The 27,861-nt window shown below is 43.9% G+C and overlaps 1 protein-coding gene across 3 annotated transcripts in view; it reads right to left on the reverse strand.

Moving 5' to 3' along the window:
• Window positions 1–1,932: 1,932 nt before the first annotated feature.
• The window catches only part of ZNF839 (zinc finger protein 839), a 42,160-nt gene continuing 16,231 nt past the window's right edge, over window positions 1,933–27,861 (reverse strand). For all 3 annotated transcript variants that reach the window (XM_033952691.1, XM_033952690.1, XM_033952692.1), the window contains 6 exons: window positions 26,334–26,564; window positions 25,617–25,709; window positions 15,109–15,261; window positions 11,471–11,596; window positions 10,911–11,049; window positions 1,933–3,316 (listed from right to left, as the gene is read on the reverse strand). In XM_033952691.1, the coding sequence (XP_033808582.1) occupies window positions 2,295–3,316; window positions 10,911–11,049; window positions 11,471–11,596; window positions 15,109–15,261; window positions 25,617–25,709; window positions 26,334–26,564 (1,764 nt within the window). In that variant the 3' untranslated portion in view covers window positions 1,933–2,294. The remainder of the gene's footprint in view (window positions 3,317–10,910; window positions 11,050–11,470; window positions 11,597–15,108; window positions 15,262–25,616; window positions 25,710–26,333; window positions 26,565–27,861) is intronic.

A 27,861-nucleotide genomic window follows, 5' to 3' on the forward strand; every position in this document is an offset into this window, starting at 1 on the left:
AGCTGCAGGGCCGACATTAGAGGCAGTGAGAACAGCCAGCTGTGCACTTTGAATTTGTAGCCTGCCGTCGTGTCGGCAAAGAAATCGCCTGCGAGAGGAATAGTCTGACACTCAGGGGCGAAATGTGCGGGGGCGAAATGTGTGGGGGCGAAACATCCGGGGGGCGAAATGTGCGGGGGCGAAATGTGTGGGGGCGAAATGTGCGGGGGCGAAATGTGAGGGGCGAATTGCTGGGGGCGAAATGTGGGGGGCGAAACTTCCGTGAACCGATCAACTCCTATTGAGGAAATCTGCAAGGCTGCTACTTGGTCCTCAGTTCATACTTTCACATCTCATTATTGTCTGGATGCATTCTCCAGACAGGATGGACACTTCGGCCAATCTGTTTTACAAAATTTGTTTTCCTAATGGCCAACCTTCCCTCCATCCCTCTTTTTGTTAGCTTGGAGGTCACCCTTCAGTCAAGAATATGCTGCCTGCTTGTCCTGGGATAAAGCACAGTTACTTACCGTAACAGATGTTATCCAGGGACAGCAGGCAGATATTCTTGCGTCCCACCCACCTCCCCAGGTTGGCTTCTTAGCTGGCTTATCCTAACTGGGGACCGCGCGCCTCCGTCGGGCAGGAAGGCGCACGCGCGGTGCGGCCTAACTAGAACTTTCTAAGTTCTTAGAGTGCAATCACTCTAAAATTGTCCGTACTGGGGCTCCGTCGGTGCCGTCACCCATCAGTCAAGAATATCTGCCTGCTGTCCCTGGATAACACCTGTTACGGTAAGTAACTGTGCTTTAGCCATCCCGTTCTCAGGGTTTCTCGCTCTCTTTGCTTTCTAGGGGCATGGTAGCAGGCTGAATGTTATATTCAGAGCATCCAATGAAGATGTTTTTCCCTCTGAGTAAGGGAAAAATTTAGAGGTTATCCTCTAAGTAAGGGAAGACCAAGGGTAGGATTTGCAACCCCCAAGCAGGAGGGATTCAGTGAATAAAGATACATAGTCCTGTTTGCACATATTCATTGTTTCTTGTTGGGTTAGAGAGTTTTCTATATATGAAACTTTTGTATTCTTGTTGGGTTAGAGAGTTTTCTATATATGAAACTTTTGTATAATGGTATGTTTTTATTGATAAACGATTAAAGAGATAGTCTATAGAGCAGGGGTGTCCAACCTTTTGGCTTCCCTGGGCCGCATTGGCCGAAAAAATGTTTCTGGGGCCGCGCAAATGCTGCAGCAAGACAAAGGAGGGAGCCGGTAAGATGGTAAACACCTGGGGGCACACAAAATACTTTATTGGGCCACATGCAGCCCTTGGGCCACAGGTTGGACACCCCTGCTATAGAGGAAAATGCTTTATTTACTCTGCAGTTTTGATACAGCAACTAAGCTTATGCGGCTTCATTTTATACACACCCTTCTTTTATGCTGTTGAAATCCTTCTTCTACTATTGTTTCATGGTTTAATGTTTTTGAGAGGCTTTTGTGTCTTAAAATGAATGCATGCTGTGATAAAGCTAAAGGCCCAGAGATTTTGGAACAGTGGAACAAAGTTACAAAAAAAAAAAGGTTGTAAGAGGCCAGGATCTCTTATTGGGCCAAATTAGTATTACAGAACTTCCATAGCAATACCCTAACAAATGATTCCAGAAAATGTCACCTCTTTTTAGTACTCTGCTTTTTCTCACTTAACAGCCCTTCATCTGGAGAATCTCACATACTAAAAATGTAGAAGGCAGAAAAATTAAGAGTAAAACACCAAACCCATGTCAGTGTCCCACAGAAAAGGACATGAAATTGTGTTGTATTTTCAACATATATGCATAAATTAGCTTTCCATAGGTAATGAAACATACTCAGCTCTTGTGGCTGATTGGTCAAACAGAAAATCTACCCCCTCTTTTCTTGATTGTACACTACAATAAACTACTACAGTAACATTTTTACATTTCTTTGATCTTTACTTATCCATTTACAATGGGTCTTCAACATATAGCAAACCCACACTGTCAAAAAGTCAGCGCAGCAAATATAGATTTTGTTAGAAATAGTGCAACAGAATTACAGAATCACCTATTTAGGTGCTTACAATGTTGCCAAGTCATAGTTTATGCAAATTTTTGGTTGAACGCTGATGTTAGCATAAGACTTAAAAAAAGGTAGATATATATTAATCATAGAAAGGAACTTCTTTTTACAAATAAGTTAAAAAGTCTATTTAAATTTTCATTAGAAAAATATACATTACTCAAAAAAGCCATTCTTGTCCAGAAAGCAATTTGTATACGAGATGTTCCTGTATTTACTGCTGTATAGCACTTTGAGAAACTGGTATACTTTCACTTTGACCCTCAGCCTCCATTGTCAGGAGTGCCTCCACAGTTTCTAAAGGAACACCTTCATGTGAACGAATATGCATCGTTGTCCCATCAGAGTTTGTCATTATGAGAATGCCTTCCGTCTGAGAAACAGAAGTACTGGGATGAGTCAAAATGAGCCCATCTGAAGTGTGAATAAAGATTTGTTCATGTCCCTGAGTCAACAATTGATGGTTTTCATCAGTGATTTGAAATGCAACAGTTCCATCTACCGTAACAGTACTTTCCAGTTCATCCTGCCCATGTGGTTGGTCCTCAATCCCATAAGTTAATTCAGTCAGGTTATCCATTTCTGTTTCAAGGCTCACCTGAGTAGATAGTGAGGGATCATGTAGAGGGAGCTGTGACCCAGCTTGAGTCCTGCACAGATGATCTGTTGACACATCTGTGGAAAACACTCTTTCAAGCTCTTGCATTTGGTCAGCAATATCAGAGTCATTAAGTTCAGCATGGTCATGATGAATAAGAGAATCCTGAAGATCTGCATCATGCTGGGGTACCTGAGTGCTAGTAGTAATATGATCTGTCTCCCCGTTTATTAAACCACTGCTTTGACCTTCTCCCTCTATGGACAAAGGGTTAGGAAATTCACATTTTTTCACTTTACTTTCCAACTTCTCGTTTGTAAAATGCTCAGCATATTTTTCTGAAGAATTATCTGTTCCTGTTAAAAATTGTGCTTCATGGTGGGATATACTGGATACTTTATCTTGACTTTGTATGCTTACGGAAGCTACTTGAGAACAGTCCATGATTTCTCCAGCTGGCTCATGGAGGAGGATGTCTGACTCGGAGGAATCAGTTCTACCTTGTGGCTTAGTAAACTCTTGATATGCTTGTGGTAGTTTATCATTAATGCATTCCAGCCCAATGTCCGGGGTCATGCTCAATATGCAAGTTTCTCCAGATGATACTGCAGCAGGATCATTAGGATGATGATTTAAACCTACATGTTTTAGGAAAAACTCAGTTAAAAACTTTTGTAACTGAACAAGTCTAATTGAAGAAGCGAGTTCAAATACCTATATATAAAAAAAAGCTGTTTTCTGAATAAATTACAGTTTTTATGATTGGTTGATTGATTAATTTACTTGCTTACATGTCTTATATACTGTTCCTATTTGAAGTTTACATTTAAGTATTTCTCCCTATCTATTCTAGCAGGCTCACAATCTAACTACGACAGTATTTCTCAACTTGCTCCTGGAGTATTATCCCCTTGTCAGTCAGGTTTTCAGGATTTCCATAATGAATATGCATATACTTGAATTCCATACATTGCCTCCATTATATGCAAATTTTCTTTCATGTATATTCAATGTGGATATTCTGAAAACCTAACTGGCAAGGGGATACTCCAGGACCAAATTGAGAAACACTGAAATACAGTACCTAGGGCAATGGAGAGTTAAGTAACTTGCACAGGGTCACAAGGAGCAGCATGGGGATTGAACCCACAACCTTAGGGTTCTAACTAGAGAATGACACGGTGACTGTTAGCCGCTGGTAGCCTACCAAAACGGGGACAAAAAAAACCTAGATGCCGCAGATACGGGGATAAGGCCATTCACCATCCCGTGATGTGATGAATGGCCTTGTCCCCACAGTTAATTGAGGGAACGCATGCAAAATCTCCGATCACGCAGTCCAGCAGCCCCCTCCCTCTTTCCTCCCAATCGCGGTCCGGGCATCTCCCTCCCCTTACCTTCGCTACCAATTTTTATTTTTCTCTCAACAAGCAGCCGGAGCCTTGAAGTCGCATGCGGCAGCCGGAAAGGTATCCTTCGACGCAACTGGAAACAGAGCATCAGAAGAGACGTTTCCGGCAGCCACACACAACTTCAAGGCTCTGGCTGCTTGTTGAGAAAAAAATAAAAATTGCCAGGGAAGGGAGGGAGGGAGATGCTCAGTCTGCAGTGAGCGAGACGAGAGAGTGGGGAGAAGACACCGAAGGAAAGTGGGTAGGAGAAAGTGGAACAGGAATGAAGGAGGGGATAAAGAAAAAAAGGCACATGCTGGATTGAGGAGACAGATACCAGATCTGAGGGCAGGAAAGGAGGAGAGAGATGCTAAAACCCACTTGTGGAAGGGAAGGAAAGATGGAAGGGAAGAAGACAGAAATGCCAGACTATGGGGGGGAGCGAAGGGAAGAAGATGGGTGCCAGACTAGTGGAGGGAGAGATGGAAGGGAGAGGCACAGTAATAGAGCTTATGGAAGAGGCAGAGAGAAGGCAGATGGTGGATGGAAGGAATTGAATGGGGAGAGATGAGGAAAGCAGAAACCAGACAGGTCTGACCCAGCAGCGGCAATTCTTATGTTCTTATGTTATGAATAATTACACCGACAGGACGGGACATCAGGATCGTTACCAGAAAGATCATCAACGAGGTAAGAACTTAATCTTCCTTTCTGGTGCAAAGGGCATGAGTCCTGACAAGTGGAACATATCAAAACAATCCTTTGAATCTAGGGCGGGACAGATGAGCCTCTCCTCAACAGCAAGGAGGACACAAAAGCGTCATCGTTTTGCATTGCTACATCCACTCTATAAAACTTTGTAAAGATATGAAGTGTGGGCCATGTAGCTGCTCTACAATCTCCTCAGGTGGGATTGCCCGGGACTCTGCCCATGAAGCAACTACATTTCTCATGGAATGTGCTCTCAAAGATATTGGCAGCTGTTTACCACAGCTAATTAGGTTAAAAAAATGATCAGATAGCCAAAAGTCATTAGTTATTTCTAGATAACTGGAGAACTCTCCACACATCCAGCAACTTCAACTTGTCTTGTTTCTTCAAACCTGTGGACTAGAACACGGGAAGTCAGACCTTTTGATTAATGTGAAAAGCCAAAACTATCTTCAACAAAAAAGAAGGAACTTTGTGCAGAAAGACCCCAGCTTCTGTAACCTTGAGGAATGGCTCTCTGCACGAAAGTGCCTGCAACTCAAACTCATTTTGCCAAGGCAATAGCCACCAGAAAGACTGTCTTAAGCATAAGCTCCAGCCACGACGCCTCCTGCAAAGGCTCATACAGAGCCTGAGTTCCTGTAAAAACACTGTTAAGGTTCAAGTTTTCAAGTTTCATTAATTCAAAGCAATTTACAATTAAAACAGGGTCTTAATTATTAACTAAAACCAACACAGACGGACATGACATACCAATACATAAGGGAAGTAGGGAGCACTTCAATAAGTATAGTAAAGGATACATAAAAGGAAAAACATTTTAAAAGTATTGATAAAAATATAATAGAAAAAACGGAAAAGGTTGTCTTGTAGGGTGCAACCAGAGGGGCCCCCTTCAAGAACCTGACTACATCTGGATGGGCTAGACTGTTCTGAGTCCCACTTGCAGAAATGCTAGGACTACTGAAATCAGGGCCCTTAAGGGCTCCAAATTGTCTTCAGCACACCAGTGCTGGACCCTCTTCCATGCCTTAGTCTGTGACCATCGCTGGCTTTTTAGCTCTCAGGAGGAATTGTTGATAACCACCTTTGAGTAAGTGCTCAAGAGCCATGCCATAAGACCAAAGGTGTTCCAGATTCTCCATGGGAACTTGACCCTATAACAGTAGATCCAGATGAACTAGCAATTAGAGAATGACATGGGGGAAAAAATTTGTCCCCATCCCCACGACCACTGTCCCTGTCACCGCCCTGTCCCCGCAGCATCCATATAAACCTCAGAACTGCAATATTTAGCTTATTCCTTCCTTATAAATCAAAGTTCTGGCTGCTGAACTAGAGAAAGATGTTCAGCTGGCAGGGCTTTGTTTCTAAATTTTTATCAACACAACTAATATACTACTTTATCCTAAACTAAACTAAACCTTAAGTTTATATACCGTATCATCTCCACGGATGTGGAGCTCGGCACGGTTTACAAGAATTTAAAATATAGGAAGAGAAGGAAAAAAAAGGTTTACATGAACTTATATATAGAAGAGAAGAGTAAGGGGGGATAGAATTACATTTTAGTGAAAAGCCAGGTTTTCAGTTGCTTGCGGAATAATTGGAGGGAGCCCAGGTTCCACAGTGGGGTAGTAAGGTCATTCCAAAGATCTGTGATTCTGAAGAGAAGGAATTTTCCCAGTTTGCCTGCATAGCGAATACCGTGTAGAGAGAGGAAGGATAGTTTATACCTTTGGGCGGGTCTGGTAGAGTCAGGACTCGAGGAGTTATAAGATAGTAGGATTAAGGGAGGAAGGATGCCATGAATGATCTTAAAAGCCAGGCAGGAGCATTTGAAATGGATTCTGGAAATCACTGGTAGCCAGTGAAGTTTGGCTAGGAGTGGGGAGACATGGTCAGACTTGCGTTTGCAAAGATCAACTTGGCTGCAGTATTTTGGATTAGCTGGAGTCATTGAAGACTTTTTTTTATAGGCTTAAGTAGATGGCATTACAGTAGTCTAGTTTGAAGAGGATGATGGATTAGACAAGGACGGCGAAATGTTGTTGGCAAAAATAGGATCTTACTTTCCTCAGCATGTGGAGGCTGAAAAAGCATGATTTAGCCAAGGAGTTGAGGTGGTCATTGAGGGAGAGAGAAGAATCGATAATGATGCCAAGGACCTTGCTTGAGAACTCAAGCTGCAGTGCAGCGCTTGAGGGTAGTGCGAAGAGGGTGGGCAAAAAAAAAAAAAAAGGAAAATATAATTTTTTTTTTCTACCTTTGTTGTTTGTTTTCTGCTTTCCTCATCTTCTCATTCAATTCCTTCCATCCACTGTCTGTCTTCTCTCAGCGTCTTCCATTTGCTCTATTACTGTGCCTCTCCCTTCACCCCCCCCCCCAATTGGTCTGGCACCAATCTTCTTCCCTCCTCTGCCCCCATAGTCTGGAATCTTTGTCTTCTTCCCTTCCAGCGTCTTCTCCCCACTCTATCTAAACCCACTCCCCATTTCCTTTCAGCGTCTTCTCCCCACTCTGCCTTCCCCATTTTTTCCCTTCAGCGTCTTCTCCCCACCACCACCCTCCCCACCTCCCCACCCTTCAGCACCCCTCGCGCAGCCCAAGAATCTCCCTCCCTTCCCCTTACCTTCGCGGCGTGTTAGTAAAGTAACTTGGTGAAGCCGGCCGAGCCTGCCTGCAGTCGCGTGTGTGGGCGGAAGCTTCTCCTCTGATGCAATTTCCTCGTCCCATCCCCACAACTTTTGTCGTTGTCCCATTCTTGTAAACTCTGCCTTAACCGCACAAGCCTCAAGCACTTAGGATTTTATAGTATTTGAGGCTTGTGCAGATGAGGACAGAGCATTCAGGAATGGGACAGGGACAGAAAAAGAACGCGCCAGGATGGGATAGAAAAATGAGTTCCAATGGGGAGAAATTTGTTCCTAGGTCATTCTCTAGTCAGGGCATCCTCGTCAACCACAGCAACCTCCATCGGTGATTTTGAAGAATGGTGACTTGTTGACTACTGAATTCTCATCAAGGATACTGGGTTTCATGTTGAATTCTTCACTTTCGTTTCAAAGTCAGGTTAATAATCTTTCAAGAAAATGTTTTCCAAGTTTTCGAATGTTAAGGAAAGTCCGTAATTTGTTTCATCAACAGTATTTTGCTATTTTTGGCCCAGTCTATTGTACTGGCACAACTGGATTATTTCAACTCTCTTTATGCTTTCCTAACTAGGGGCAGCTTGAAGAGGTTGCAGTTGATCCAAAATACAGCAGCCAAGTTGATTTATAGGAAAAAGTACAATCATGTGCCCCTTTGTTGAGGGCTCTAAATTGGTTGCCAGTTCATCTTAGAATTCAGTTCAAGTGTGTTACCATAATGTTCAAAATTTTGAATGGAATATTTTTGTCTTTGGATCCTATTTCTCTTAATTCTTTACAAATTATAAGACCAAGGGCCTCTCAACTGTATATACTTTCTTTCCCTTCAATTAAAGGAATAAAGGCATTAGGTTATATCTCTCGCTCCTTTTATACATCTTTACTTCTGTTTGGATCACCAGTTGAGATTAGATCTACTTTTTCTCTTTATGTCTTCAGAAAATATCTGAAGACTTTTCTCTTTCAAAAAATTGTTACGTAAGTAATTATATTAGAACCTCTTATTGTGTAAACTGAGTCGAACCTCTGTTGTCTGGAAGATGATCCAGTATATAAACCAAAAGAATGGATTGGACTAGCTTTAGCCACCACAGGAGAGCCAGGCACAATCCCCACATCCTGGGAAGGAGGGGTCCCCCAGCAGGCAAGGAGGCCTGCAGAGGGGCAACCGGTATCAATTTCTTTGCTAAATAAGCAGATTCATCATATCAATAAATTTGTGGGAAAACCTGTCATCCGTGGCAGGAGCCGCCTCCTACAGACCCTTCTTAGCACACTTGGAGGACTTATGAGGTTTGGCTGACGAATCATGGCTGCATTTGGCGGGAACGGAAAATGCGCTGCCCTCGGGGCCCACAGTTGACTTTTGCAGGTTCCCCCAGCTAGAATCAGAAGCAAGACCTCCTTCAGAGGTTGAAGGTACTTGGGCTGCCAAAATCTCACCCCCATCTTGCGCCGCAGTAAATATGGAACACGGTCGCCTTTCGGATAGCCATCCACCACAAATAAGGCATGAATTCACAGAATCCAGCCTTGGGGAGTCCATTTGAGTGGTTTTCTTGTGAAAACCAAGCTTGTAGAAGATAAAAATAATTTTAAATCAAAATCGGGAAATCCCAGATGGCCACTGCAGGTGCTATTTTTAGAATAAAAAAGCCCGGGAAAAGCACAGGGACCCCTAAAACTCAGCAATTTTTTGTATTTTAGGGGTGGGGGGATCAAGGCACACTCCCAAACCTTCTAAAAATCCCTTTTGGAGACCCCCCCCAAAAAAAAAAAAAAAATCACCAATTCAGACTGTCAACCCCATACTCATTGTGCCATGAGGTGCTGTGTATTGTTGCAATGGAAGCTGAAACAGCTCAATGGAAGATCCTCTGCCTCTACAAGTATGCCAAATGGACTGTGGATCTTCTGACTACACATCACCTCCCCCCCTCTCCCCAAAACACCAACAGCCAGGGGCCTCCACACAACAAGCACGTGACCTGGCAGAGGAACGCAGTTAGTCCCAATCCCAGAAATACTTCCACGGAGCCATGCAGCCAACGCTCAAACCCACTAGCAAAAGAACCTGGGGTGAACAAGCTCCCATGGGAACAGTCCCTGAGCCCCAAACCGAAATGCAGGCTGACCAGAGAGGGCATCAACAGGCTGCCAACCCCATGGAAACAGACTTTACACAAAGTTTGCAATCTACCGCATCCAGAGCTGTCCTCACAGGAAATCATAGTAACATAGTACATGACGTCAGATAAAGACCCATGTGGCCCATCCAGTCTGCCCAACCATACATGCTCCATAAATTAATTTAGTTTAAATGGTCCTTTTTCTTAGATGTTACTGGGCCAGAAACCCAGAACCCTGCCCAGTAGTGTGCTTAGGTTCCATCTACTGGAGTCTCCATCAAAGCTCACTCCAGCCCATCTTAACAATCGAAACCCTCTCTAGCCCGTCCTCAACCAAATGTCTATAGACAGGACACAGGCCGTACAAGCCTCCCCAATACTGGCCTTAGTTCCTTCAATGTATACCCATTATTTTCTAATTAGAGATCTTCTGTGTTCATCCCATGCTCGTTTGAACTCTGTCACCGTTTTCTTCTCCACCGCCTCCCTCGGGAGCGCACAATCTCTGTAGCACAAGGGTGGAATTCGCAAACAAAAAATACTGGGTTTAAAGAAAAATAAATAAAAGCAGAAAATACAAGCTCCTACAGTCTGGCTTGTAGGAAAGAAACTGTAGAGCAGTCCTGAAGTAAGAGGGGAGGGACTCAAGTCTCTGTATAACGAGACTCCCTACAAGCTGTCTGACAACCTTAGGAAAATAACCTACTAGTCCAGAAATAGAGTGGGATTGTACAAGAATATTGAATTATCATAGCCTACTAATGTTCTCATATTTTACTTTATGGTTCAATAATAACTGTCTTGAATCATAATGTTCTTTGGGGTGTGGGGATAGGGTTGGGAAGGGGGTAAGTTAGGAGTAGTTTTTTTGGGGGGGTTAAGTACATTATGCAGAAAAAAAGACATTGTACTGTTTGACTGAATATTTGACTTTTTCAATAACAAAAAGATTTAATATAAAAGGAAAAAAGGAAACATTACAGCTGCCCAAATAAAATGCTGGCAGCTCCAGATAGAGCAGCTAAGGAACCAACTTTGGCTCTGTTGAGGATCAATCACTGCAGCATTATGCAGACCTAATACACTAACACCTGAAGCAAAAACAGGCAATCAGCACAGTACAAGAGATGCTCTCAAAACATACTTGTTTTGCACTTCAAGTAATACACATCTCCAGTTTGTTAAATATTTACTCTGTAGACATGAAATAGATTTTAAATGGGAGATCACTATTTTTTTTTTGGGGGGGGGGTTGCCACCTTAATTATTTAAAGATTTTATAGTAAATGCTGTAGCTTTAACAAAGCATGGTGTCAGGTAAATCAAAGAGCATAAAGATTATCAACTTACTTTCTTTGGTAGGTAGCGTGCCTGAGGACAATCTCTCTCCCTCCATTCCACTATCATCAGAATATATAAGGCTTATGTTTTCTGCAATATCCTCTCGTCGGATTCTTTTCATGGGTGGTATCAATTCTTCATTTATACTCTAACAATAAGAAAGAATTTAATATTTTTCTGGAATCACTAATCTCTGCTTTTAACTTTGAGAATAATTTAAGATAAGTTTTATACAATCTACTATCAAACTGAAAAAAATATTGGCTGCTCACTAATAAGAAAATCAAGCAAAATTATTTAGATAAGCTGCTGTCTGTTTGTTTTAATAACTACTCTTCCAAAGAAGGGAAGGAGGAAGAAAAATTGCCTGGTGATTTGAATGCTACACTATCCATAGAGAAAAGTAACAGAAGAAAAGAAATGCAATCTATAGCTCTGGAACACTATGTATGGTCATTTTGCAAAGTTAATACATTAAGCAAGCCTCTGACAATCATTCTACAACACATTTTTCACCAGTAAATGACGCTTCAGTCCTCAAATTTATTAGTTATTACTGAACACATTACCTCTTTTGTGCATTTTTGTTCTGTCTCTGAAAATAGCTGATTATCGATTAAATAATTTGGTGAAAAATCTTCATGAAGCTTTTGTTTCCTGATAAATTTTTCTGTGATCCCTAATGTCTCTGCAACCTAAAAAAAAAACAACAAAAAACATCACATATTAAATACTTGTAAAAACCAAACACATCCCACCTCCAGTGAATGCCTCAATATATAATAGGAAATGTTCTAACAGATCTTATTACTATAAAACTTTAAAGGGACATTTTCAAAGCCTAAAACTAGGCATATAAATAGTAAATCAACAGTGTAAGTGATATATAAGAATTTTCCAGGCTCTTAAAGTAAATACATTAAATACATCCAGCAAATCTGCTATGTCTGGATCTACTTGAAATTGTCTAGTCAGGATTTATCAAGAACAGGTTTAAGGCGATTTACAAGATAAGAGGCCCAAGCAGCATCATGGGAAAATGGTTACATTACACTGCAATTTATCTAATTAGCTAGAGGACAAGATTTTGATGGAGGGAGGGATTGAGAGAGAGAGAAAACAGGTCTGGCTAACAAATTTAAATCAATAATAATAAAAGGCTAAGCGCGCATGCGCTTTTCAAAGATCGTGATTCCTGGTGGCGTGAGGTGTGCTTCTGTGTCACACATCACGGCGCCTGCGCTAGCTGAAGGCACGTGTTCCAGGGACTCCTCCCTCCCGCTGCCGCTGCTCTTCAAAGCGGCCTGCTGAGGGAGAGAGGGCGGGTCAGAGGGCGGAGTAACTCAGGGCAACGCCCCCTATTTCCCGGTGCCCGGGCTCCTGCTACTGGTGCTTCAGTCTCCCCGGTAACCGTCTCCAGAGGCAGTAAGCAGAGCGAGAGAAAGATCCCGGAGCGCTGCTGCTCAGGTACCGGGGAGGGGGCCGAGAGGGGGGAGTCGCAATAATCACCGAAGCCTGGGATCGGCTGAACCGGGCAGCTGCAGGGTGCGGTCGGGGCTCGGTCTGTCTCGCTAGCGGAGCTTCAGACCCTTCCCGATGCAATGTAAAAAAACAAAAAAACAAGCAAATCCAGGTAGGCAAAGGCAGGACGGAGGCTGCGATCGGCAGTGGCTGCTGCTACTCCTCCAGCCGCCTAGCTCCTCTCCTCCAGCCCCGGCCGGCAGCCCCCTCCACCCCATCCTCTCTGCTCCGGTGGCCTGCACAGGAGAAGGAGCGGATGAAGCATGATCACAAGGGAGACCGTGCAAAGGGAAATGCAAGGGGGGTTGAAAAAGCGAAAGGTTGGACGGGAAGGGAAAAGGGAGGGGGGAGGAAGCCTAAAATGAAAAAAAAAACCAAAAAAAAACAACACTTTATACAGGAAGAGGAGTCTCTAGCACCCGTTAATGTAACGGGCTTAAAGACTAGTTCATAATAAAACAGCAAGGTGAGAAGGGAATAAGACTCAAATACAGTCAAACCTCGGTTTGCGAGTAACCCGGTTTGCGAGTGTTTTGCAAGACGAGCAAAACATTCTCGCAAAACGTGTCTCGCAAACCAAGTGTTGACTCGATTTACGAGCACCCCCCGATATCCGGCATCGCTCCCCCCGCTCGCAAAGGGCCCCCCCTCCGCGAGAACAGGAACCCCCCGCCCGACTAACTTTAACTCACCCCCCCCTTTGGCACTAGCACGCAGCCCACAAGAGCTGGAGCCGCTTGAAGATCTTCTTCCTTGTCTCTGCCGGCTTTGAGCATGCATCTGACGTCAGAGAAAGGGCGGGACCGCCGGAAGAGGAAGCAGCGCAGGCGCAGGGCTCACAAAGGGCCGGGACCGCCAAGAGGAAGCAGCAGGACACCGGTAGGAGCGTCTACATGATGGGGGGGGGGTCGGGAGGCTGTGGGGATGCGAGCGGTCCTTCAGGGTGGGGGTGCGGGTGGGAGTGCGTGCGAGCGGTCCTTTGGGGGGGGGGTGCGATGGGAGTGCGTGCGAGCGGTCCTTTGGGGTGGGGGTGCGATGGGAGTGCGTGCGAGCGGTCCTGCAGGGGGGGTGAATTCGGACGTCCGGGGGGGGGGACTATGTAAAAAAAAATTGGTACAACGCGCAAGGTTATGCACGGTTTGTAAAATCGTGTATAACGCGCGCATTATATGTGTGAAAATACGGTAAAGATGGTGCTGCAGAAACAAATTTTTATTTAGATATTTTAATAAGGGTGCTTAAAAATCTGGGATCAAGTTAGCTTTAAAATTTTAAGGTTTGACAATTTTTACTGGTAACCACAGATTTGCAGTACACAATATATGCAGTTAATATAATTGGTCATTCATTTTTATAACATAATACAGTAAAACTTTGGTTTACAAGCATAATTCGTTCCAGAAGCATGCTTGTAATCCAAAGCACTTATATCAAAGCGAATTTCCCCATAGGAAATAATGGAAACTCAGGCAATTTGTTCCATAACCCAAAAACTTTAATACGAAATATTATATGTACTTGTATTGCAAGACCTCAGTCATTTAGAACAGTCACTACACTCTTGCAGTGTCAGAGAGAAAATCATCGACTTAGTTGTGATGTGTGTATACTGTATGTACTTGTAGTACAAGACATTGCTTATATATCAAGTTAAAATTTAATAAAATGGTTTGCTTGTCTTGCAAAACACTTGCAAACCAAGTTACTTGCAATCCAAGGTTTTACTGTAGAATGTCCTTAATGCCCTCCTAAACTTTGTAGCAACAATATTCCAAACTAATATATTCTGGAATCTCATTAATACAATAAACTAAACAATGAATTGCATTAACTTGAATCCTGTCGTTATTTCTGTCATTACAGTATAAAGTTTCATTTGCATGTATGGATAACTCTCCTATTACATGTTCAAATTAATTTCCCTCCCTACCTCTAGAGATCTCAAAAGAGGTGTGTTGTCAAGAGTAATGAATGGCATCAGACCCAGATAATCATCACCCTTTGGTGACAGCATGACGTTAGACATAACCGAAGTGTTTCGACCCTTAGAGCTCCCCAGAAAAAGGAACAGGCAAGCACACATTACTCTGGTCTTCAAAAACCATATTAAAATCCCTGCCCACCTCTACAGATATGTTGGATAAAGGCTATACATATTTTATGATATCTTTAAAGAAGGACTTGTCATAGGTATTATGACCGTAAATGTTTACCAAGACCAGCTCCTGTCTACTTAGTGTGATTGTAACCCATTCTGAGCTCTCCTGGGAGGATGGGATATAAAACCAAATAAAGTGCAATAATATAATATATCTGCCCCCTGCATCTGTTTTTTCCACAATCATCCCTTTTCTAAATATGACAATTACTCCGGCCCTTTCTTGTTTCGAAAAGGGCTATCAACAAAATCCCCTACCCATCATCTACATAATTTTTGGTGTTCTGAGGCATCCAAATGAGTTTCTTGGAGAAATGCTATTTGTGCCTGTTTAGTGATGTTAGTTTTCAATTTTAAATGTTACAGAGAACTGACATATTTTTCTAAAACCTCTCCATCACCCTCAACCACACTAAAGAAGAAAAACAGCACTTAGAAGAATAGTTAAGATTTTGCTTGTTAGGTTATGGAAACATTGTTTATTTCCTCTACAAAAAGGAAACACTAACCAAGCACCAAATGGCTCACCTTTAGATTTTTTATTTCCAATGCCTGTTGAGAACTCAGTAATGCAGGACTGTTAAAATACTCTTGAGCCATACTTTTTACAAGGCTATGAAGCTCTTCAAATTCTTTGTATACGTCTGGGAAAAAAGCCTTAGCTGGGTGACCTTTTTCCACCTTAGAAAAAAAAAAAAAAAATCACAAACAATTTTAGATTGTAAACCACTCTGCTGTGCTCTTGCTAAGAGCAGTACATCAGGTTACATAAACCATTTAATTTAAAACCTTAAATTGCCTCCATACTTACCACCACCCCCCCTGCCCAATCCATTTCTTGTAAAACTTTCTTCTGCCAGAGCAACATGACTAGAAAACCTGACTCCCTTCACCGAGGATATCTGTAAATGGCCATAATTTAAAATGATGGATCAAAACCAAACAAAAAAACATGAATGAAATGTTAAAGACCATGGTTAAGAGGATGGCTCTGTCGACTGACCTTAGCCCCCTTGATGCAGGACACCTGAGTTTCGTTTTGGAGTTGGCAGAGCTCAAGTGCATCAGGGAAGTGATGGGCTCATGCTTAATGAAGGGGGCTCATGTAAATGGTGATCCCTGCTAAGACGCACTGTTAGACATGCATAGAGTAATTCTGAACAGGTTGCCTAAAATTAGGCATCTAATCTGGGATTTATGAGTCACACTATGCCTACAAAGGATCAAGGCGACTTACAGAAAAGTTTATTGAGAACAGATTAATACAGAGCAAGGATGCTTAGAGACACAATTGCAGCATAAGGATGTTATAGAGACACATTACTTTTGGGATTCTTAGAGGTAGAGACTGTCATTTTGTCCATTTATTTATTTTTAACTCATATTTTATTGATGCAAAACCAACCCAAAGCTTACAAATAACAACCAGGTACACTGTGGGTTCTGCAGCGCACCTGAAATCACATTCCAAATAGAATACGATCATCACACTGTCCATTTAAAGAGGTAATTTAGTATCGCTCAGAGGATTTGCGGGAAGTACAGTAAATGAGCATCATTCACTATGCTTAAGTTCTATAATTGTTATACTGTAGAATGCTTGTTTACATCTGAATTTATATACTTAACTTTAGGCATGCCCACTTATCACACCAAAGGCTGATGTAAATATTCACATGTAACTGACAGTATCTTATAACCTTAATGCATACCCCCACCCCTGTCCACAAAACCCTAGCCGTTACACACTAAAGAATTTAAACACCAAGGTTATAGAATTACAACTAATGCCCATATTCACTAAGCAAACCGATCGTGTACCGATCGGTTTGCGAGCCCTTTGCGACCAAATTTCCCTCCAACCCTATTCACTAAAGTCTGTAGCGATCCTCCCATGCAAATTATCAAAATCCCATGTAAAATAGCCAAGCGATTGATTCACTAACAATTGCTTGGCTATTGTGATTGGGTATTACTATTAGCAAACCCGACTGAGTTACCATCAGATCTGCAGGTTTTTTAACAGGCCTGTCTTTTTTATTCATTTTTTTTCCATGGCACAGATATTTTGTGGCAAAATATCTGCCCTATTAAAAAAAAATTTAATAAAAGACAGGCAGGCCTGTCAAAAAAATGTACCGCCACACACACAAACGTGCCCCTTCCCAAAGAAAATGCACCCCTCAAGCAGGAGGAATGCCAACTCCCTCCTGCCATAAGCACTAACCCCCCCCAAAAAAAAACCACATTGCCGATGTTGCTGCAGCATGGCTGCCGCCCACCCCCAACCAGCACGGCCCTCGCCCTCCCCTCCCCAAGACCGGCATGGCCCTCACTCCCCTACCAGCATGGCCCTCCCGGCACGGCCCTCCCACCCCCAGAACCAAAAAGTTGGGAGCAGGAGGGGTGCTCAGTCCCTCCTGCTACTAGGCCTCCCACCCCTGGTCGGTCCAGGCGGTCGGGCCCAGCTCACCCACCCCACTTACCTTTAAAATAGTTGGGAGCAGGAGGGGTGCTCGGTCCCTCCTGCTCCTTGAGACAAGGCTTCCTCCATCTTCGGGAGCAGGAAGATTGGCCTAGGAGCAGGAGGGTCCAGGACCCCTCTTCTGCTCCCGAAGATGGAGGGAGCCTTGTCCCAAGGAGCAGGAGGGACCAGGCACCCCTCCTACTCCCAACTATTTTAAAGGTACCAGGGTGGGGGGCCGGGCCTGACCACCTGGGCCGACCAGAGGTGGGAGGCCTAGGAGCAGGAGGGACTGAGCACCCCTCCTGCTCCCAACTTTTTGGTGCCGAGATCGGCAAGAGATATTGGGGCAGAGCAGTGCAGGCAGGAGATCGAGGCCTGGGGGGGGTGTCGGGCCAATGGGTGGGGCTAGTGTAGGCTCTCCTGCCTGCCCTGCTCTGCCCAGGTCTCTCTTGCCTGCTCGCCAGATTCTCCTGCTCTCTGCCGCCATTCCCCACAGTACAAGTCTGCTTTAAAACCATGGGTTTGCATTGCGGGTAACAGCGGCAGAGAGGAGAGTCCGGTGAGCACGCAAGAGAGATGGGGGGCAGAGCAGGGCAGGCAGGAGAGATCGGGGCTGAGCCCTGACAGCAGTGACAGGAGGCTGCTTCTCCTGTCACTACTGACAGGGTGTGCGTGCATGAGCGGGGATAGCTCTCTAGTGATCCTGGCCGTAGGTAGGGGGGGCGTGTTAACCATCGTCCCCATTTGCATGCAGGCCTTTAGTGAATTTGTCGGCCTGCATGCAAATGGAAACGGATCGCACACGGTTTGGAGGGTTAGTGAATCTATCCCCAAGTGCATTATGTAATTGCAACTTAGTGCCATATAGAACTAACTATAGCCAATTAGCATCTTTAATTTATCAATTAACTTATGCACTTTGCTGATACTATTCTATAACTTGTACAGGGTTTGCGAGCATAAAAATGTGTGAACAAGATTATAGAACGAGAGGGGCAATGTATATGGAAATTTGCTAACAGACGTGCAAGCACAGAAGGGAGAGCAGGAGAGGGTGCAAAGGAGAGGAGTAAAGAGCAGGAAGGAGAAGGCAGGAGGAAGGAGAGAGAGCAAGGGGCAAGAGATAGCTCTGCCCACCTCCTGATGTTATCCACTGGAGCTCCCCCTTAAAAGGGGAGGGGCCAGCGGCCCTCAGCCGTTTGGCACGCAAAAGCGAGCATTAAAGACGCTTGCCTTAGCGAGACCACCTTTGTGAAGGGCCTTAAGAAGGGACGAGTCACTGCAAAGAAGAGCAGAGGGCAACCACAGCAGACACTGAGGGGACACAAGCAACAAGCAAGCAAGGGCAACCACAGCAGACACCAGGGAGACACAAGCAGCAAGCAAGCAAAAAGAGCAGAGGGCAACCACAGCAGACACTAGGAGGACACAAGCAAGCAAGAAGAGCAGAGGGCAACCACAGCAGACACACAGAGGGGACACAAGCAACAAGCAAGGGTAGCAGGTTTAAAAACAGGTGAGGGACTTCACAGTAACACCAAAGATGCTACATAAGGAAACAGGGAGAAGCCACTTCAGACAGCAAACAGGCAAGTGGACAGCAATGGAAGCAGCAGACAGAAGCAGGATGTTGAGCTACCTAGTTTTCTGCACTGTTTGCCATATGTATGACTACCTCCCCTCTGGGAGGCGGTCTTATGTATGCACTCGATGCGAGGAACTGGAGGGCCTGAAGAAACAAGTCAGACTCTTGGAAGGCAGAATACTGGAACTAGAAGCACTTCGAGCAGTGGAGGAGGAGGGCAGAGAGGCAGAAAACTTCAAGACAGAGGAAATCATTGAGGAAGAAGTCCGGGAGTTATAGAAGTTCATCAAGGAGGCATACAGGGAGGCCGTTGAAAATCACCAGCATCAGTGGAACTGCCAAAATACACCTACAGTGACTGAGGACCACCTGGAAGACAACCGCAAGGAAGAAATGGGTGACACAGCAGTGAAACCTGGAAACAGCAGAGGGAACCCACAGGAAGACGAGTCTGGTGCAAGCCTACACCAGGATGAGGGAAGATGGAAGTGCAAAGAGGACATGGCTGGAGAGATGGACATACACTGGGGACAAGGACCTGCAGCTGGAGAAAGAGAGAAGATAGAAAGGACAGCAGTCATCGTGCGGGACTCCATCATCAGACAAGTCAACAGCCACATAGCGGGAGGAAGACAGGATCGGCTGGTGACCTACCTACCGGGAGCCAAGATAGAACATATAGTGAACCACATCGACAGGATCGACGACAGCGTGGAAGAGGAAGATTTACGGCGGTGGTGATCCATGTGGGGACAAACAACAGGAACTACAGCATGAAAGTACTGAAGAACCAGTTCCAGATGCTAGGAAGGAAGGTGAAGACCAGAACACCAAGGGTAGTGTTCTCAGAGATCCTGTCGGTACCCAGGGCCAATGAGAAGAGGCAGATGGAGCTGCAAACAGTCAACGTGTGGATGAGGCGCTGTTGTGAGGAAGAAGGATTCCACTTTGTGCGCAACTGGACGACATTCTTGGGGAAGAGTAAGCTATACAGGAAGAATGGACTCCACCTCAGTGGAGACGGAACGAGGCTACTTGCAAGCAACATCAAGCGAGAAATTGAGAAGTTTTTAAACTAGGAAGAAGGGGAAAGCCGACAGTCGACCAAGAGCTGATGGTTCAGGAAATGGTATATCCAGAGGATACCGTGCAGAAAGATTGCGGGGAAGACTCACCGGATCATAGACAAGGCAGAAATCCTGACGGATCTAAAGGGACACAACAGGGAAGGAAATGCAAGAAAGTAACAGGCCGCAAATTCAAATGTATGTATATGAACGCCTAAAGAATAAGATGGGTGAATTGGAAGGTATGGCAAAAAAATAACCTCGAAATCATCGGCATCACGGAAACATGATGGACTGAAGAAAACATCTGGGACACTGTGCTACCGGGATACAAGCTATACCGCAGAGACAGAGTAGGACAAAAAGGTGGAGGTATTGCCCTATACATCAAAGTGGGAATTGAGTCTGCCGGAGAGAACACGCCAGAAATGAAAAATAAGGTAGAGTCTCTATGGGCCAAGATTCCGGGAACAAATGGAAAGGAAACGAAGATCGGCATCTACTACCGACCCCCAGGGCAGTCCGAAGAAACTGATAGAGAAATGACGGATGAGATTAAATGCAACTGCAAGGAAGGCAACGCAGTTATCATGGGCGACTTCAATTATGCAGGGATAGATTGGAACCTAGGCACCTCCGGCTGCGGTAGGGAGACCAAGTTTCTGGATGCTGTAGGCAATTGCTTCCTGGAACAACTTGTCAAGAAAAATACGAAAGGAAATGCAATTCTGGACTTAATTCTAAATGGACTACGAGGACTGGCGCAAAGTGTAGAAGTAGAAGAGACACTGGGAAGCAACGATAACAATATGATCCACTTCAACCTAGATACAGGGGCAAAACATCGATCCAGAACGATGGCCACGGCACTGAACTTCCGAAAAGCGAATTACGAAGGGATGAGACTCATGATGGGGAAGAAGATTAAGAAGAGGATAAGCACTGTAAAAACGCTAGAGCAAGCATGGTTCCTTTTTAAGGACACAGTCATCAAGACGCAAAATCTATATATACCGTGTATCAACAAGGGATCCAAAAGGAAAAAGAACAAGGAACCGGCATGGCTCACTGTAGCGGTGAAAAAGCGATCAGAGACAAGAAGACTTCGTTTAAAGAATGTAAAACATAGAAATATAGAAATAGACGGCAGATAAGGGCCACGGCCCATCAAGTCTGCCCACTCTAATGACCCACCCTATTTATCTTTGCGGATAGATCCCACATGTCTATCCCATCTGGCCTTAAAATCTGGCACGCTGCTGGCCTCAATAACCTGGAGTGGAAGACTATTCCAGCGATCAACCACCCTTTCAGTGAAGAAGAACTTCCTAGTGTCACCGTGCAGTTTCCCGCCCCTGATTTTTCACGGATGCCCCCTTGTTGCCGCGGGACCCTTAAAAAAGAAGATATCTTCCTCCACCTCGATGCGGCCCGTGAGATACTTGAATGTCTCGATCATATCTTCCCTCTCTCTAAGTTCCTCAAGTGAGTAGAGCTGCAACTTCCCTAACCGCTCCTCGTATGGGAGCTCCTTGAGTCCCGAGACCATCCTGGTGGCCATTCTCTGGACCGATTCCAGTCTCAGCACATCCTTGCGGTAATGCGGCCTCCAGAATTGCACACAGTACTCCAGGTGCAGTCTCACCATGGATCTATACAGTGGCATAATGACTTCCGGTTTACGGCTGACGAAACTCCTGCGTATGCAACCTATGATTTGCCTTGCTTTGGATGAAGCTTGCTCCACTTGGTTTGCAGATTTCATGTCTTCCCTGACAATCACCCCTAAGTCTCTTTCTGCTTCAGTTCTTGTCAGGATCTCGCCATTTAGGGTGTAAACCTTGCATGGATTTCGGCTCCCAAGGTGCATGACTTTGCATTTTTTGGCATTGAAACTGAGTTGCCAGGACCTAGACCAGCGCTCCAGTAGAAGTAGGTCATGCATCATATCGTCCGCCATTGAATTTTTGTCTGTTGTGCTTTTGCTCACTACATTGCTTAGTTTGGCATCATCAGCGAATAATGTTATTTTACCTCGGAGCCCTTCTGTCAAGGTCAAAAACGGACGAAAACTGGAAAAAGCACAAACATCAGGCGGTAAGGGGGGGCCAAAAGAGACTACAAGGAAAAAATAGCCAAGGAGGCAAAAAAACTTCAAGCCGTTCTTTCGATATATTAAGGGGAAACAACCCGCGAAAGAAGCGGAGGGGCCGTTGGATGACCATGGAATAAAGGGAGTGCTAAATGAGGACAAAGCCATTGCCGACAAACTGGTAAATACAGATGCAAAAAATTTGGTCAAAGAAGATATATACAACATACCGGAAGCCGACAGGCTATACACAGGAAACAAAGACGGGAAACTGACTGGGATAACGTTCAGTCTAGAAGAGGTATGCACGCAGATTGGTAGGCTTAAAAATGATAAATCCCCTGGACCGGATGGCATCCATCTGAGGGTAATTAAGGAACTGAAAGGGGTTATAGCTTAACTGCTTCAACTAATAACCAATCTGTCGATCAAATCAGGAAGGATTCTGGAAGACTGGAAAGTGGCAAATGGCAAATGGCAAATGGCAAAGGTTGAGGGGAGATCCAGGAACTACAGACCGGTGAGTCTGACCTCGGTACCAGGAAAGATGGTAGAGGCACTGAAAACGGACCGCATCATTGACCACCTTGACGGACACGATCTGATGAGGACCAGCCAGCATGGCTTCAGCAAAGGAAGATCTTGCTTGATGAACTTGCTACACTTCTTTGAGGGAGTAAACAGGCGGCTAGACAAGGGTGACCCGGTCGACATTGTATATCTGGATTTTCAGAAGGCGTTTGGCAAGGTCCTGCATGAACAACTACTTCGAAAAACTGCAAGCCATGAAATCGAGGATGAATAATCACGTGGATTAAAAACTGGTTGGCAGATAGGAAACAGAGAGTGGGGGTAATTGGACAATACTCAGACTGGAAAAGTGTCACGAGTGGAGTGCCGCAGGGTTCAGTGCTTGGACCTGTGCTCATCAACATATTTATAAACGATCTGGAATTGGTACAAGTGATAAAATCTGCAGACGATACAAAGTTATTCAGAGTAGTGAAGACACAGAAGGATTGCGAGGATCTGCAACATGACAAACATGCTCGGGAAATGGGCTGCGACATGGCAAATGAGGTTTAACGTGGATAAATGTAAGGTGATGCATGTCGGTAACAAAAATCTTATACACAAATACAGGATGTCCGGAGCAATACTCGGAGAACCCCCCCCCCCCCCAGGAAAGGACTTAGGAGAACCAGTTGACAAGTTGATGAAGCCGTTTGTGCAATGTGCGGCGGCAGCAAAAAGGGCAAACAGAATGCTAGGAATGATTAAGAAGCGGATCACAAACAGATCGGAGAAGGTTATCATGCCGCTGTATCGGCCATGGTACCCCCCCTACCTGGAACACTGTGTCCAGCACTGGTCCCTGAAGAAGGACACAGTACTACTGGAAAGGGTCCAGAGAAGAGCGACAAAAATGGTTAAGGGGCTGGAAGAGTTGCCGTACAGTGAGAGATTAGAGAAACTGGGCCTTTTCTCCCTTGAAAAGAGGAGACCGAGAGGGGACATAATCGAAACATTCAAGATAATGAAGGGCATAGACTTAGTAGACAAAGACAGGTTGTTCACCCTCTCCAAGGATGAGAGAACGAGAGGGCACTCTCTAAAGTTAAAAGGGGATAGATTCCGTACAAACGTAAGGAAGTTCTTCACCCACAGTGCTGAAAAACTGGAACGCTCTTCCGGAGGCTGTTATAGAGGAAAACACCCTCCAGGGATTCAAGAAAAAGTGAGACAAGTTCCTGCTGAACCAGAACGTACGCAGTTAGGGCACTGGTCTTTGACCTAAGGGCTGCCGCGGGAGCTGACTGCTAGGCACGATGGACCACTGGTCTGACCCAGCAGCAGCAATTCTTATGTTCTTACAAGGGAAAAAAAAAAACCCAAACCTAAACTAAAATTCACATGGCTGCTGCTACTACTACCACCGTGTTTCCCCAAAAATAAGACCTATCCCGAAAATAACCCTAGCATGATTTTTAAAGATACTCCTAATATAAGCCCTACCCCAAAAATAAGCCCTAGTTAAGATCAACCCCCTGAAGTCCTGTCTCCCCCCGCCCCCCGAATGTCCCCGAAACGCCCCAGTTCCATCCCTAACACTAGTGCTACTTGATGCACATTGGAAAGAATAACCTGAATCAGTTACCGGATGCTAGGGTCCACCTTTGGATTTAGTGCCCAAGAAAAGGATCTGGGTATCATTGTAGACAATACGATGAAACCTTCCGCCCAATGTGTGGCCATGGCCAAAAATGCAAACAGGATGCTAGGAATTATTTAAAAAAGGGATGGTTAATAAGACTAAGAATGTTATAATACCCTTTTATCGCTCTATGGTGTGACCTCACCTGGAGTACTGCGTTCAAAGAAGAGCAACCAAGATGGTAAAGGGGATGTAACTCCATTCATACGAGGAAAGACTAAAATGGTTAGGGCTCTTCAGTTCGGTAAAGAGATGGCTGAGAGAAGATATGATTGAAGTCTACAAAATCCTGAGTGGAGTAGAATGGGTACAAGTGAATCGATTTTTCTTTCCATCAAAAATTACAAAGACTAGGGGACACTTGATTAAGTTACAGGGAATTTCTTTTAAAACCAATTAGAGGAAATTTATTTTCACTCAGAATAGTTAAGCTCTGGAACGCGTTGTCAGAGGATGTGGTAAGAGCGGATAGCGTAGCTGGTTTTAAGAAAGGTTTGGACAAGTTCCTGAAGGAAAAGTCCATAGTCTGTTATTGAGAAAGACATGGGGGAAGCCACTGCTTGCCCTGAATCGGTAGCATGGGATATTGCTACTCCTTGGGTTTTGGCCAGGTATTAGTGACCTGCATTGGCCACCGTGACAATGGGCTACTGGGCTTGATGGACCATTGGTCTGACCCAGTAAGGATATTCTTATGTTCATCAATTCAGGGACCCCCACCCCGGTAAAACCTGACATACCTCCGCTCCAAGGCCTCTTAAAGCAGCAGCAGCGCTTTGAACGGGCTGCTTCGCAGCCTTCCCCCTGCCACATAACTCATGACATCAGTGATTCGGCAGAGGGAAGGCCCCGGTGGGGAAGGCAATGAAGAAGCCCAGAGTGCTGTCGTCGCTGCTGTTATTGGAGGCCTCGGAGGTAAGGTACGTCAGCCTCACATTTGGAGGGTAGGTAGGGTTCTGCTGCACAAGGGGATGGGAAAGAGAAATAGAAAGATGCTGCATAAGGGGATGGATGAGAGGAGAGCAAAGATGCTGCACTCGGGGGGGACGGAAAGAGGAAGAATTGGAATGGAGAGGCAGGGAAAGATGATTGTTGTACATGAAAAAAAAAAAAAAAGACATCCCCTGAAAATAAGCCCAATGCGTTTTTTTGGACCCAAAATTAATATAAGACACTGTCTTATTTTCAAGGAAACACGGTACTACTAATCATGTCTATAATTATTAGACATACACAGCACTGTACACAGTATATGCAGGTACTTTCTCTGTCAATAGCAGGCATACAATCTAATGTGTTTTTTTTGTACCTGGGGCAATAGAGGATTAAGTGACTTGCCCGGTGTCACATGAAGCTGCAGCAGGAATCAAACCCAATTGCCCAGATGTCAGACTGCCACTCTTCCACTCCTATATCTTTATAAACTTGTATTACTTAATGTGAATCTTCAGCACAATACCTATCTAGAAATGTTTGCATTAAGAAATAATAAAAAGTAAGCAGGCCGGTTATAGAATTAACCTCCCCCTCTCCCCAAGTTCAAAAAAGTTTCTTTTAGCAAATACTCAAGCAGTCATATTGTGTGCTTTCTTTCCCATTTTCATACTCACCTTCATCAGCAAAAATTCATAAACAGTAACAATCTTTGTAAGATATGGGACAGCCACTTCCATAACATCTTCACTGCTACACTGATAGAGTAACTGTTGAACAACATTCCAGCAGCGAAAGCAAACACAAGGCAAAAGAACAAAATATTAGTCTCCACAAGAGATAAAACTGATTTTATACTAATTAGTTATGCCCCATGAACACTAAAGCATTTTCAAGACTTGGCATTAGACCCCTTTTTAGGGCTAATTACAAGCTTCTAAGGACATCCTCTCCCAAGTGCTTGAAGGGTGCTTTCTCAGCTGGGTTGGTGATTTTTATAAATCTTTATTCATTTTTAAATCAAATCAACAAGTGCACAAAAATATATCATAAAGTAATTACAATATAGCACTGTAATATCTAACACATAAAAACTAATAGTATATAATAGTAAATAATATTTTTCTGACCCCAGATTACTATCTTGACACAGATTACTATCCTGCACATCTTAAATGAAAGATGCATGCACCAAAATCCTTACACAGTATGTAAATTCTGGCATCCCTTAATGTTATATTTTAAAACAAATCTGAGACTGAACATATTCAGCTTCCACTGACAAACATACATGAAAATCAAATCTGAGTACTACTAAATGAAGCTTCAACCACTGTCAAACTTACAAAACATTACAAAAACAACTTTGAAAAATCAGGGGGTTCATAATATACCTCTTTTAGCCTTCCCTTCCTTCGCACTCTGTGGTGTTCTGCTGATATTGTGCTGAGGGATTTGGGGGGTCTCCCAGGTCTGCCATGCCTTCGTCTTCCAGGGACTACTGATTGCCCGCATTGAGGTCCCTGGAGCTGCTCAGGTTGCTGCAGCTTTTCAAAGCTCCAATCTGAGGTTTCAGTTTGTTGCATCGGCTCCAGCAATTTTGTATCTTCTGTCAATCTGCTAGTCTAAAATGTTTTACACTAAGCATGAGACATTTCATTTATCTTTGGAAATAAAAGAGCAAACAAAAGAATTCAAGATAAAATACCATTTTACTGGAGCAGCTTTCAGGTCTTAAAATGCCCTTTGCCCTTCAAGTGCAAACAAAATGGGCAAGTCTTTCAGTTTTGCTTTCTTTTCAGCGAGTTTGGATATTCTTCTTTTTAACAGCCATATTCAGTATCTTCCATCTTAGAGAAAGTAGTACAGTTGCCATGTTAGTCCTCCTGAATGCATGGAAATGAAAGTCAGACAAAAAAAATAAGATGATACCACTTTTACTAGAGTAATGTATTACATTTTTGAGTAGCATTTTAATCTAATAGATGTGAAGAAAGGAAGGAAAGGAATCTGGTCAGGCATATATTTGAACAATCCAATAAAATGGTATCACCTTTTTTTTGTTGGCTTTGTTTCCATTCATGAGAATTGACTAACCCAGCATGCACATTTGTTGATACTGAGAATGCTCATGTTTATGACAAGTTTTGAAAATGCAACATTATCCTCTACTGAGATGGTAGGCACTGCTAAGAGCTGGTAAGGCACTATTAAACCCTTCTGAAGTTGAGAAAACTAAAGAAATGAATGGTAATATTGAAAAGGATGATCAAAATTCTCTCTTCTTTGGGCAGTAACTTGTAAGTAGAAACACTGTTAAAATCTGCATACAATAAAATGCACGCATCAGCACCAAATGGAAAATTGGTTTTCCAAACTAACCCCTACCCTCCCTTTTACAAAGCTGCATTAGGCTTTTTTTTTTTTTTTTTTTTTAAATCGCCAGCCACAGCGGTATTAGCTTCAACACTAATAGAATTCCTATGAGCGTTGAAGCTAATATTGCCATGGCTATGATAAAAAAGCCCAATGTGGCTTCATTAAGGGGGTGGGGAGATGTAAATCATCTGTCCTTAATTCATCTTTTTCTTTAAAGAAAGATTGTGAAGGGGAATAGGGAACACAGGTATGACTTTTCCCAAAATTGCTTTGTCCCAGTTCTCACGAGCCGTTTGTTTATAAAGCTCCAGAAGCAAAAAGGCAAGTGAGAACTAGAAAAAAGACTCAAAGAAAAAAAAAAAAAAACCAATAATCCAGAGATTTAGTCCTACAGGAAATACTGTAGTGCTCAACATTTCTATACTGCTTTAAGTGAATGCTATACTGCATAATCTGAGCCACCCAAGACAAATGTCTAGTGATCACTCAACTATAAACATGTTTAACGAGAGAAGGCTACAAAGTGTAAGCATCATTGGTTTT

The sequence above is a fragment of the Geotrypetes seraphini genome, chromosome 7 (genome assembly GCF_902459505.1).
Source record: "Geotrypetes seraphini chromosome 7, aGeoSer1.1, whole genome shotgun sequence".
Taxonomy (NCBI): Eukaryota; Metazoa; Chordata; class Amphibia; order Gymnophiona; family Dermophiidae; genus Geotrypetes; species Geotrypetes seraphini.